The 12886-nt window shown below is 36.3% G+C and overlaps 1 protein-coding gene across 1 annotated transcript in view; it reads left to right on the plus strand.

Annotated features, from left to right (window-relative positions):
* glis3 (GLIS family zinc finger 3) overlaps nucleotides 1-11749 on the plus strand; it is a gene marked incomplete at both ends in the record, with an annotated part of 39761 nt that extends 28012 nt beyond the window's left edge. Inside the window, 5 exons of the mRNA XM_081353960.1 lie at nucleotides 3150-3270; nucleotides 4478-4544; nucleotides 7964-8088; nucleotides 10222-10386; nucleotides 11625-11749. Of these exons, the coding sequence (XP_081210086.1) occupies nucleotides 3150-3270; nucleotides 4478-4544; nucleotides 7964-8088; nucleotides 10222-10386; nucleotides 11625-11749 (603 nt within the window). The remainder of the gene's footprint in view (nucleotides 1-3149; nucleotides 3271-4477; nucleotides 4545-7963; nucleotides 8089-10221; nucleotides 10387-11624) is intronic.
* Between the last annotated feature and the right edge of the window lie 1137 nt (nucleotides 11750-12886).

Below are 12886 nucleotides of genomic sequence, written 5' to 3' on the forward strand. Positions count from 1 at the left end.
TAAATGCTGTAACTTTCTATTCATCCCCTGAAAATTAAAATGCATCTCAATTTTTAACAAACATCTGCAAATTAATAATAATCATAAATGTTTCTTGATCATCAAATCATCATATTAGAGTGATTTCTGAAGGATCATGTGACACTGAAGACTGGAGTAATGATGCTGAAAGTTCAGCTTTGATCACAGGAATAAATTACACTTTACTAGATATTCACATAGAGAACAGATGATTTACATTATAATAATATTTCACTGTTTTTTACTGTGTTTGTTGAAATAAATGCCGCCTTGGGAGAAACTAGTTACTATTTTAGATCTTAATCGTGACTATTTTTTGGTGTTTTTTGCACTTCTTGGCGTTTTAAATTCTTTCTATGTAAACAAAGGCAATTGGAGATTCTTCTAAAATGATAATTCTGTGTTCCACACACACACAAAATGAAAGCATATAGATGTGGAAAGCGAGTAAATAATAACAGAATTAGTATTTTTGTGTGAATTATCCAGTTAATCGCTCAGAAGAGGATTGTACATCATGCAGCCGTTGTCTTATAATGTACAACAGTGTGTGTTTGAGAGGAAATGTGCCAGATTTGTCAAGAAGGGCGTTGATATCTAAGTCTCTGAACTGGTAACTTGTTGTGTAGGAGCCGTTCATTATCACCGAGGAACAAAATAAAGGTCACGTCACCATAGATACAGATTCCTCAAGCACACGGTTTCTGGGAGAGGAAAATAGAAAAATAGAAACAAAACTGGTCAAACTGCTTATAGAGGATCGGTCCTGTCTGAATACACCCAGTGCTTCTCACCGATGATTATTAGGAATTACTCAGAATATATTATTAGAGACGCTAAATATAATCATGATGTCCTGCAGGAGCTTCAAACGCAGGGATATTTTAAGCTGTGATATTAAACCATATGCTTATGATTAATTACTGTACATTCAGCTCAATTAAGCAAAAGATTATGCGCCAATTATCCAAGCCTTTATCTATCGATGTGCTTTAATAACATTTGGAAAGTAAATACAGTCTTTTAAGTGAAATCGAAATTTACTTTCTTGGTCTTATTGTGAGCGTTATTCCAGATGTTATTCGAAGTGCACATCGTTCCAGATGTTGATCTAGAATAATCTAGAATAACGTGCACTTTTGATAACACCTGGAATAACATGCACTTTTGATAACATCTGGAATACTGTGCACTTCGCATAACTACTTCCGGAATGTTATGATGTAACATATGATGTTATGCAAAGTGCACGTTATTCCAGATGTTATGCAAAGTGCACAGTATTCCAGATGTTATTCAAAGTGCACATTATTCCAGATGTTGTTATGCAAAGTGCACAGTATTCCAGATGTTATGCAAAGTGCACAGTATTCCAGATGTTATGCAAAGTGCACATTATTCCAGATGTTGTTATGCAAAGTGCACAGTATTCCAGATGTTATGCAAAGTGCACAGTATTCCAGATGTTGTTATGCAAAGTGCACAGTATTCCAGATGTTATGCAAAGTGCACATTATTCCAGATGTTATGCAAAGTGCACATTATTCCAGATGTTATGCAAAGTGCACATTATTCCAGATGTTATGCAAAGTGCACATTATTCCAGATGTTATGCAAAGTGCACATTATTCCAGATGTTATGCAAAGTGCACATTATTCCAGATGTTATGCAAAGTGCACATTATTCCAGATGTTATTCAAATTGCACATTATTCCAGATGTTGTTATGCAAAGTGCACATTATTCCAGATGTTATGCAAAGTGCACAGTATTCCAGATGTTATGCAAAGTGCACAGTATTCCAGATGTTGTTATGCAAAGTGCACAGTATTCCAGATGTTATGCAAAGTGCACATTATTCCAGATGTTGTTATGCAAAGTGCACATTATTCCAGATGTTATGCAAAGTGCACATTATTCCAGATGTTGTTATGCAAAGTGCACATTATTCCAGATGTTATGCAAAGTGCACATTATTCCAGATGTTATACAAAGTGCACATTATTCCAGATGTTGTTATGCAAAGTGCACAGTATTCCAGATGTTGTTATGCAAAGTGCACAGTATTCCAGATGTTGTTATGCAAAGTGCACAGTATTCCAGATGTTATGCAAAGTGCACAGTATTCCAGATGTTGTTATGCAAAGTGCACAGTATTCCAGATGTTATGCAAAGTGCACATTATTCCAGATGTTATGCAAAGTGCACATTATTCCAGATGTTATGCAAAGTGCACATTATTCCAGATGTTATGCAAAGTGCACATTATTCCAGATGTTATGCAAAGTGCACATTATTCCAGATGTTATTCAAATTGCACATTATTCCAGATGTTGTTATGCAAAGTGCACAGTATTCCAGATGTTATGCAAAGTGCACAGTATTCCAGATGTTATGCAAAGTGCACAGTATTCCAGATGTTATGCAAAGTGCACATTATTCCAGATGTTGTTATGCAAAGTGCACATTATTCCAGATGTTGTTATGCAAAGTGCACATTATTCCAGATGTTGTTATGCAAAGTGCACATTATTCCAGATGTTGTTATGCAAAGTGCACATTATTCCAGATGTTGTTATGCAAAGTGCACATTATTCCAGATGTTGTTATGCAAAGTGCACATTATTCCAGATGTTATGCAAAGTGCACATTATTCCAGATGTTATGCAAAGTGCACATTATTCCAGATGTTATGCAAAGTGCACATTATTCCAGATGTTATTCAAAGTGCACAGTATTCCAGATGTTATTCAAAGTGCACAGTATTCCAGATGTTATTCAAAGTGCACATTATTCCAGATGTTATGCAAAGTGCACATTATTCCAGATGTTGTTATGCAAAGTGCACAGTATTCCAGATGTTATTTGAAGTGCATGTTATTCCAGATGTTATTCTTCATAATCTGTCCTGAAAAACATCACTTGCTCCCCTCCTGTAGAATAGCTCTTATAGGTAATAGGTTTTAGCAAACTCGCGTTCAGTTCTGGCTCCACACTGGTGCACAACGGCCACTTTTCCCAGTCCAGCCAGTCTGTCACGGATAAAATCCCTCAGAAACCAAAGTGTAAAAGTGTTTGATGTTGAGAGAAAGTCTCATGCATGTGTGTGTGTGTGTGGTGTGATGCAGCTGAGACGCAGTCAGGACGGGCTCGCCGAGTGTTTGACCGTTCAGCCGCTGCACCACAGCCTCTCGCCACTGGACCTGATTGAGACCAAGCACCAGTCCCCCACTGATGATCTCTACACCGGTATGAAACACTTCACAGACTCGTGTGTTCAAGGAAGAGTCCCTCACAAAACTCACCACACAAACATTCTTGATGCTTGAAATCAAATAAAAGTTAAGTGAAATAAAATAAAATATAAAAAGCATATTATTTCAGCTCGTTGCCAAGGCAACATTTCTCAGTTTCATTAACTTTAACTTGATGTACTAAAATAACTAAAACAGAAATAAAAATATTAATAAAAACTATACAGACATATTTAAAAAAACTTGAAAACTTCCGAAAAATCGGAAAATATATAAAAATAAACAATAAATATAAAAAATATTAATTAAAACTATAATAGTATCTCAATGATAGTAAATAACACTGCTAGAGATGCATTTGTAGTTGAACTTTTAACTTGCATATTTCTTCTCTTTTATTTTTATTTAGTAACATTACAGCCTCTGGATAATGCATTATAAAGGTTATTTTATGCACATTCAATCTTTTCATAATTAATTATAACTAAAGTTAAAATGCATTATATTATTTGCAGATTTCTTGTTATATCTGAAATTGGTTTTGTCGTGTTTTAATGCATTATATTTTCTAATGGCTAGATCAATGAATAGATAATATACTGTTGTTACAATTATTCATAAGATCATGCAATGCATTATAAAGTGCATTACAAGGCATAACTGATGCATTAACAATGCTTTACATATACGTGTGTTTTTTGCATGTAACATAAAGAACAGAAACAAGAATAAAATGAAACGCACAGAAACAAACCTCCCATTAGCCTCTATTTCTCGTCTTGTTAGCGCTTCACCAACGCCAGCTTACATTCATTCCTTAAAATAAATGTTTTCCATTGACATATTTGTGTCCTATTTTTATAATATATTGTTTTTAACATGTGTCCTGTGATTGTTTGCATCATTGATATGTGATATAGCACTTTGATAAACACTTGCTGTTTTTAAAAAGTGCTTTATAAATAAACTTGGACTTTTGACTTGACTTTAAACTCATGACGTGTGTTTTTGGATGGAAATGTCCCTCTAGCGCATGTTCACACAGAAAAACAGTGGGAAATCAGCAGTGTAATGCAGACATGCATCGGCCCTAATAAGCTTTCAGAGTCATTTTGATATTTCATTCCAGTGATGGCTATTGGCAACGAATCTTACCGTCGTTTTACCGTAAAGAAATTATGATTTTCTTTTTTGTCTTCAAGTGTTCGCCCTAAACCAGCCCGGCCCAACACAGACTCGTCCACTGCCTCCTTTACACGGGAACAACAGGTACGAAAACTACATCAATCTTTAAAGAACAACATTTAACTTCTGTGACATAATTCTGAGTGAAACATTTCCTGAGTATTTCCTCCTTAAAACTGCAGTGAACCAAAGACAGTCTCAAAAACACGCTTTGAAATCGCTGGTGTTTCTGACGTCACAAACTACCTTGTAACCAATCAGATCAACGTGTGATCGTCAACCAGTGGATCTCTGAGCTGAGTGAGTGAGTGGAGGCGGGGCTCATTTGCATATTCATAGAACTGCGCATACTAAATGAGGCAAGGGTGTCGAGTTACATTCAAGATATTTTCAGGCATGAAGACATTTTGTTCAAGGAAAAAACGTTTAAATGTGTAATTTTAGTGATGAAAGATGAGTTTTTGAAAGATGTAGTAAAGTGATTTACTACAGGGGACTTTAGATTTTCAAGTTATATTTGAGTGCACAATCCCTGTGATAAACAAATGAGCGTGTGTGAGAGCTTTCGCTCTCCTGACAACAGCCTCGTTCCTCCACGACGTCCCTGCTGGGTTTAAAATTGCGAGCAAGTTCACTTGACGTCTGAAAGAAATGAGAAAGGAGAAAAGACGGCCGTTCATGCATCTACGACTGGAGAAAATGAAGGTACACTTGTATTCACTCAGAGATCAGAGCGGGTGAAAGACAGGTTAGCCGCGACGTGAATCTGGCATCACTTCTATACGCCAGTGTCTGTGACGCTCCTTTCAAGCCTGATGAATCGAGTCTAATAATGCCGTATGTGTTTTTCCTATCACTATGTTTTTGGTCGAAGCTCAATCGAGGAAGTTGCCACACACTGAATCACTGTCTAGTTTACATTCATTTCAAGTTTCACTTGGCGGAGTGACCGATTCAAAAGCTCCAGCGCTTTTATTTTCTCCTGATCTGCGATAAATGCGTGGCTGGTTGTCATGGCTTTATGGCTGAGAGCTCATAGTTGCAATAATCTGACTCTAATAAAGCAGGCTTTTCTCTGCTGAAAGGCTCCACTGCGCTTTTGTGTGTTTTACACGTCTACTGTGGCAAAAGAGTTTGGGAAGAGGCTTATGTTTTTGGACGGCACGCATTGCACTTCAAAGGCACAGAGAGGAACCTTTTCTGCTTTTCTCGACGCAGATGCACATCGTCCAAGCAATGATTGCGGGATCCAAGCAAGACAATCGTCTGGAGAGATCAAGACCTGCTATGCCTCATTGGTCTCGAGGGCCCGCGTTGGAGAGCACCGGGAGCTCAATAAGTGAATTACACAATGCAGTGGGATTGGCGTAATTACCTCACTTTGGGCTAAATCAGTTGTGAAATACCTCTGACCTCTGTTTTCCCAGATTTACTACAGTGCTTTCAAAAACACTTTTTTTATATAAATAAGGTCCTAATGTAGTCAGTAATTGGATCCCTTAAAACTCATCTTTGATCACCAAAATTATATATTTAAACGTTTTTTCCTTTCAAGATATTTTAAGGCATGAAGACATTTTTTTGCATGTAACTCGACACCCTTGCCTCATTTAGTATGCATGATTCTATGAATATGCAAATGATTCCCGCCTCCACTCACTCACTCAGCTCAGAGATCCACTCGTTTGTCTGATTATTGTTATTTACAATGTAATGGGATTGGTGTAATTACCTCACTTTGGGCTAAATCAGTTGTGAAATACCCCTGACCTCTGTTTTCCCAGATTTTACTCCCATTAAAAGCAGTCGCTCTGTTCCTGTGCCGCTGTAGTTTTACTTCCAGGAAAAAACACAATGCTACTTTTTGGATGCATTTGCTGGGAAAATGTCACTTGGATTTGAAACTAAGAATCAGCATCATAAAAATAGCAGGTAACGCTTTATTTTAAGGTGACGTAGTTACTTACTATAGTAATAACAGTAAATTATGCATAATTACAAGTAACTAACCCTAAACCAAACCCTAACCGTAACTCTATAGTGAGTACATGTAGTTTATTAATTTTACTATGTACTTATTTGAGTAATTACAATGTAACTATGTCACTTTAAAATAAAGGGTAACCTAATATCATAACAGTGCATTTGTTAAACATGCTTTCAAAATGCTTTGAAATTTTATCCCTTAAAAATCTTTGATCACCAAAATTTTAATATTTAAATATTTTTCCCTTTCATGCCTTAAAATATCTTGAATGTAACTCGACACCCTTACCTCATTTAGTATGCGCAGTTCTATGAATATGCAAATGAGCCCCGCCTCCACTCACTCACTCAGTTCAGAGATCCACTGGTTGACGATCACACGTTGATCTGATTGGTTACAAGGTAGTTTGTGACGTCAGAAACACCAGCGATTTCAAAGCGTGTTTTTGAGACTGTCTTTGGTTCACTGCAGTTTTAAGGAGGAAACACTCAGCAATGGAGTCGACTTATGAATTTACACATGCTTTGTCTTAAAGCAGATTAAAAACACCACATAGACACATAAACTACATTAAAAGCTGGATTTACACCACAGGGAGACTTTAAAACTTGGGGTCATATGATGCTTTTTAATGTTTTCTGTTGCTTTTAGCGCGTAATAAAAATACAAATCAAGCTATACACCTAAATAAATTAAAAATATACACTTTTTAATGTAGTCACTTCAGGACAAATTCAACTTTTAACGTTGTATCTGGAACATGTAAGAGTTGCAGAATAAAAGCTGGCCACTGTGAAACATTCTGCTCTAGTTGTGCTTGTAAAGTCCGTTCCGATTGATCATCCGCATAAAACCAACAACATTATTAACTGTGATTAAACTGCTTTAGAAGCTCTCGATTATGCTTACACGCTGGAGGTGTTCGGCCAATCACAGCGCACTGGGTCAGCTGGCCAATCAGAGCACTCTGAGCTTTTCAAGAGGCGGGGCTTTGTAGAAATCAGTGCGTTTCAGACAGACGGGGAATAGAGGTGCTGCAACTATGTACAGTATATGTGTGTTTTGAACATTAAAGTGTGTTAACCTATTTTATCACATCTAATAATCAAAATTATGAACTTATGAAATAGCATCACATGATCCCTTTAAACTAGACAAACTTCCAAATGTTTAGGTAAAAAGCATCTTTGTGCATAAATGATACATGCTTTGATATTTTAAAAGTTACTAGGGTACAAATATTTTTTGGGGCCACTGTATGTAAATAGTTCATAGATGAGCAAAACTACGAGTAAAACTGTGGCAACAAAATCACTTATCAGGGAGTAAAGCAATACGATATGAAAATATTTATGCATATGTTTGTAAAATCATCTCTCTTTGAGGTTTTGCATCTCATAACAGTAGGGTTAGAGGTCAGTGCACTTGTCCTGGCAACTGGATAAACAGTTTCATTATATGAACATGTTTGGAACAACATGAGGACTGATTATTGTGAAACGGTGTCGTTTCTCAGGTGTAGGCTTCCTGTGTCACAGCAAGTGTCGTCTTCATCACCTCATCACAGTCTGACCCAAAACACTCGCAACCTGCCCAGATACTCCAACCATCCCAGAACATCCCAGCCTGCGCTTCAGGACAGTATGTCCCCGTTTTCTTTAATAACTCATACATGAGAAAACAACATTTACATGCACACTCATAATGCTATTATAATGGGCTTTTGGCAATATTGCAATTAATTTATCTTATGCTAACATAATACTTGGATAAAACCATTGCAAGTAAACCCATAATTGTATTAATGAGGCGTACACCAATTTTAATTTGCAATAAACAGACATTTAAACACCTTAAAGATGCAGAGAGCGATTTCTGAGAAACGCTGTTAAAAGCCAATTAGCAGTAAGGGGCGTGTCCACTCATGAGGGGGAGGTGCCTGTGTTGCAGAGTGTGTTAGTGGATTTGGGGGCGGAGCTATAAAATAGGGGTGTGGTCCTCTTAGGTAGGGGTGTGTCTGTTTTGGTGATTTCAAATATCAACAGCGTTTCTCAGAAATCGCTCACTGCACCTTTAATCACACGTGCTCGGACGTACACGCATCACACAACTTCATTAATAAATTATTATGATGTTTTTTCCTCCACTCTGAATCACTTTTTTATTTTTTTTATAAAACTTGCCATTTTAAATTTGCTTTAAAAAAAAGATTTCCAGGTTTACTGTGCTTATTTGCAGGGCTACACAATTATAATTTGTGTTATTATTTAATACAAATATTAAAATTTATATCAAATACACATATATTAGATATATTACTATTGTAATTTTTCACTGTAAAAGAAAAAGGAGTATTTAAGAAAGATTGTAATAATAATAACTAGTTTAATAACATAATAATAATAATAACTTTCATTTAACGTAAACCGCACCATCCCGCTAACTTGGCGCTCCTTTTTTTATTGGCTTTTTTTGTATCACATATTTTAATAATCATCATAAATTAGATATCATTTGAAAGTTTACAAACTCAAAATTCATCCTGTGAAAACTTGTTTTGAAATTGGACATTGCATTACAATGGAAACGGTACTTTAAATTCTTTTAGCTGGCTCCTCCCCTTGTGGGCGTCGTCAGGTTTCATATTACAACTTTTTTTTTTTAAGTACTTAGTACAAAATCTTTTCTAATCTTGACAAAACACATATCGTCAGAAAGGTCTGAGTCTCAAGGTTCCATATTTGGTGACTATTTTGTCATAGAAGTGATACTTGGACAGAAATATATTAATTTGTTATGGTAAAATGCATCAAAAGAATTCAGTGGAATGTAGGTTACATCCGGTGGATATTTTTGGTACAGCGTATAAACAAAAACTACTTTTTTTTGGTGATATCAACTTCAAATTTGGAACACAGCTTGGTTAGATTTATTTATTTTGGTTTTGCTTTGATTTTATAGTAATTTTATGGTAAAAATGTATTTGTATATATTATATAAAATATAAAATGTTTAGTACAGTACATTTGATTTTCAGTAAATCTAAACTTCCATAACTTTTTCATACTTTCATTTTTTGAATCTTTCATTTCAGTCAATAATCTGCTGAGTGTCGTCTATAAAACAAGACCAGGTCTATATTCCAAAGCATTCTTCTATTACAACCATTTAAGTTTGGATATTGCATTTTCTCGTCTATTCTTAAAAAGGGGGGAGACAGTCATGCTTCATATTTGTCAAAAAGCGCTTCTCACTACAAGTATGTGATGTTTGATGTATGTTTTCGTTCCCAAATGCGCGTTAAAGCGACTCAAACTGAAAGCAGATGCAGATGGAGACGCTGCAACCCCCCCGTTGCTCACGTGCATATACGCAGCCATATCACCATTTCAGATTTTATTTTAATTAATAGTGCAGGTGGCAGATCCGTGTGGCGTCTGACACTATATATAACCTCATTTACATATAAGCCATATGTACAGTAAGCAGACGCAGAATGCATATTTAAGACGTGACCGTAAGCGGAGAACGGACCGATCAGCACTGAATGATTCACAAATTTGTCCTTCCGCTCTCAGAGCAACAGATGGCAGACGTCTGTCCGGCCGAGGCAAAAATAGATCCATCTAATGCATGTAAAAATCTATCTCAGCATGTAAAAGTTTTTCCAAGCTCATATGAGGAAATATCATTCATTCTGCATGCAATCTTACATTTAGGACACAATAGTTCAGTTTTGGATGTCGTGAGTAATGTTTTTTCATTAACACTCAGGTTTCTCTGGTGACGCCCGGACCGTGTTCTCATACACTGACTCACCGCAGGAAAACAAGCAGATTTCTTCCTTTTCCATGATGCAGATGCCCATGTTTGAGGAACATCTGGGCTCCTCAGACGCGTCTCAGCCCGAGCTCGACCTCGTCCACAGAACCATCACTGGTAAAAACACACATAAATACTGTAACGCATCATGACATGCACTGCAGAATCTAACGTATTATTTAAAGTTTACATGTTCATATTTCATGTGTTTAAAGAAAATCCGGCGTTTAATGTTGTTTATGTGTCTGTGTGGTGTTTTTAATCTGCTTTAAGACAAATCATGTGTAAATTCATAAGTCGACAGCATTGCTGAGTATTTCCTCCTTAAAACTGCAGTGAACCAAAGACAGTCTCAAAAACACGCTTTGAAATCGCTGGTGTTTCTGACGTCACAAACTACCTTGTAACCAATCAGATCAACGTGTGATCGTCAACCAGTGGATCTCTGAGCTGAGTGAGTGAGTGGAGGCGGGGCTCATTTACATATTCATAAAACCGCACATACTAAATGAGGCGAGGGTGTCGGGTTACATTCAAGATATTTTAAGGCATGAAGAAAGAACTTTTAAATGTCATTTTGGTGATCAAAGGTGAGTTTAAAGGGATTAAATTAATGTCTACAGGGGGACTTTAATTATATGAAAAGTGTTTTGAAAGCACTGTTTGACAAATGCAAATGCTGTTATATAAGGTTACACTTTATTTTAAGCTGATGTAGTTACATTGTAATTAATCATAAGTTGAGTAAAATGATTGACTACAAGGGACTTTAATGTTGCTGTTTTTAATCATGAAAAAGCTCTGCAGAGTTACAAAGTCTCTCTATATCAGAGTCAGTGTTTCTGAACTCCTGAAACGCCTCCATTGTAGTCTTGAGTTTCTTCTGGGAACGAACACGTCACAATATTGCCTTATTATAATAATTAATACGCAGAATAAAGGGGCGGGGCCTGGTTGAGTGAGTTAGTAGTGTGTTAAACTGGCGGTTATGGAAAGGGGCGGGACATTTCACAAACACACTTGAAGCGCACGACCAATCACAACACACTGCTCCAGCCGACTAATCAGAGCACAGTGTGCTTTTCAGAAGGAGGGGCTTCATAGAGACAGGAAGTAAACAGAGCGTTACTGACAGACTGGGAAGAGAGGAGCCGCAACAATGGAGAATATGAGGAGAATAATCAACATTCAAGCAGGAAAACCTGTTCTAGTAGAGCCTGAAACAAGAAGGGCATAATATGGTCTCTTTAAGGGCCAAAGACTATTCAAGGCAAACTAGAAGCCTTTTTAAAAATGTCCATTAATGTACTTTCTGAATAAAAACGTTGCCTATTATCGTGTGTTTGTGACAACAGTGTTCGACTGCCAAACCGGACCGGAGGAGTTTCTGGGAGAACCGGTGCCTTCGCTGTCGGAGGACAATTATCTTCACATCCCGAGATGCCCGAGCCGGATCTCATGCGTCTTTACTGAAGGATGAAGGTGTCCTCTCATCAACCCAAACAACTCACTCGCGTCGTGTAAAGAACTTTCCTCGTGGACACTTAATCATGGACATTAAAGCCAAACTGAAACTGTAAAAATGTCAGAGCAAAAGTGTTTTTATCTGCATGTAAAACATCTCTTTTCTTCATCATTTGTGCTCATTTCCAAACATATATCTGTTGTTTTATTTTAAACCAGACAAGCTTATTTTTTGCCAAATGTTTAGCTTAAAAAGCATGTTTCCTAACACTAAATGACATGCTTTGATATTTTAAAAGGGTATAAATGTTTTTTTTTAATGCCAGTGTATGTACAGTGAATAAGCAAAACCATAAATATACCCCAACAACAAAATGCACTTAACACAGATTTAAAGCCATACTGATATGTAAATATTTATGCATATGTTTGTAAAGAGTTATCTGCTAAAAGAAAATCAACACTGAACATTGAGGTTTGCATAACCTTGTTCATATCAATGTGTATTTTGGGGATAAAATGTTTAAATTCCTTTTACTTTAATACTTTGTTGTCATGCTCTAATTTCAGCAATCTGTTAACATTAAATTGAATGATTTTCCTTGGAAAAACATTGTATACAACGTTTTTGCAAGAAAAAAATAATAATCTTTGTTGTAAAAAGGTTTAATTTGAGGGTTACTCTGATTGACTTTATTTTTATTTATTTTTTACATTTTAACAAATTACAACAACGAATAATTGGTGGCCCAAATGAAAGTAAATACATAAAACACTATACAATAGTAAAATTAAAGAAAATATTTTTTTCTTTCCTTATACAACAGGGAATGAGTAAAAGTTTCACACAGATCAGTTCACCCTCAGTATATACACTAACAGGTGTCCACCTTTGTATGAAAATGTCCAGTTTCAGTTGGAGTTGGTCATATGTTCCATTTTGTAAATATATATAAGTTTTTCCTCTTCATTGACTCATTATTGGTGGGTGTGGCTTCATCCAATTAATTGTAAAGGTTTTCCGTGCACATAGGAGTACATGCAAAATATATCTCTGGTTTTGATTACAAAAATCTTGGGGTATTTCTTCAAGCAAAAAAATACAAGGGAGTAAAAGGCAGGTTTAAATTTTCATGATTGACTTTATTAGCAG

Source organism: Scardinius erythrophthalmus (assembly GCF_964197995.2).
Source record: "Scardinius erythrophthalmus genome assembly, chromosome: 23".
Taxonomy (NCBI): domain Eukaryota; kingdom Metazoa; phylum Chordata; class Actinopteri; order Cypriniformes; family Leuciscidae; genus Scardinius; species Scardinius erythrophthalmus.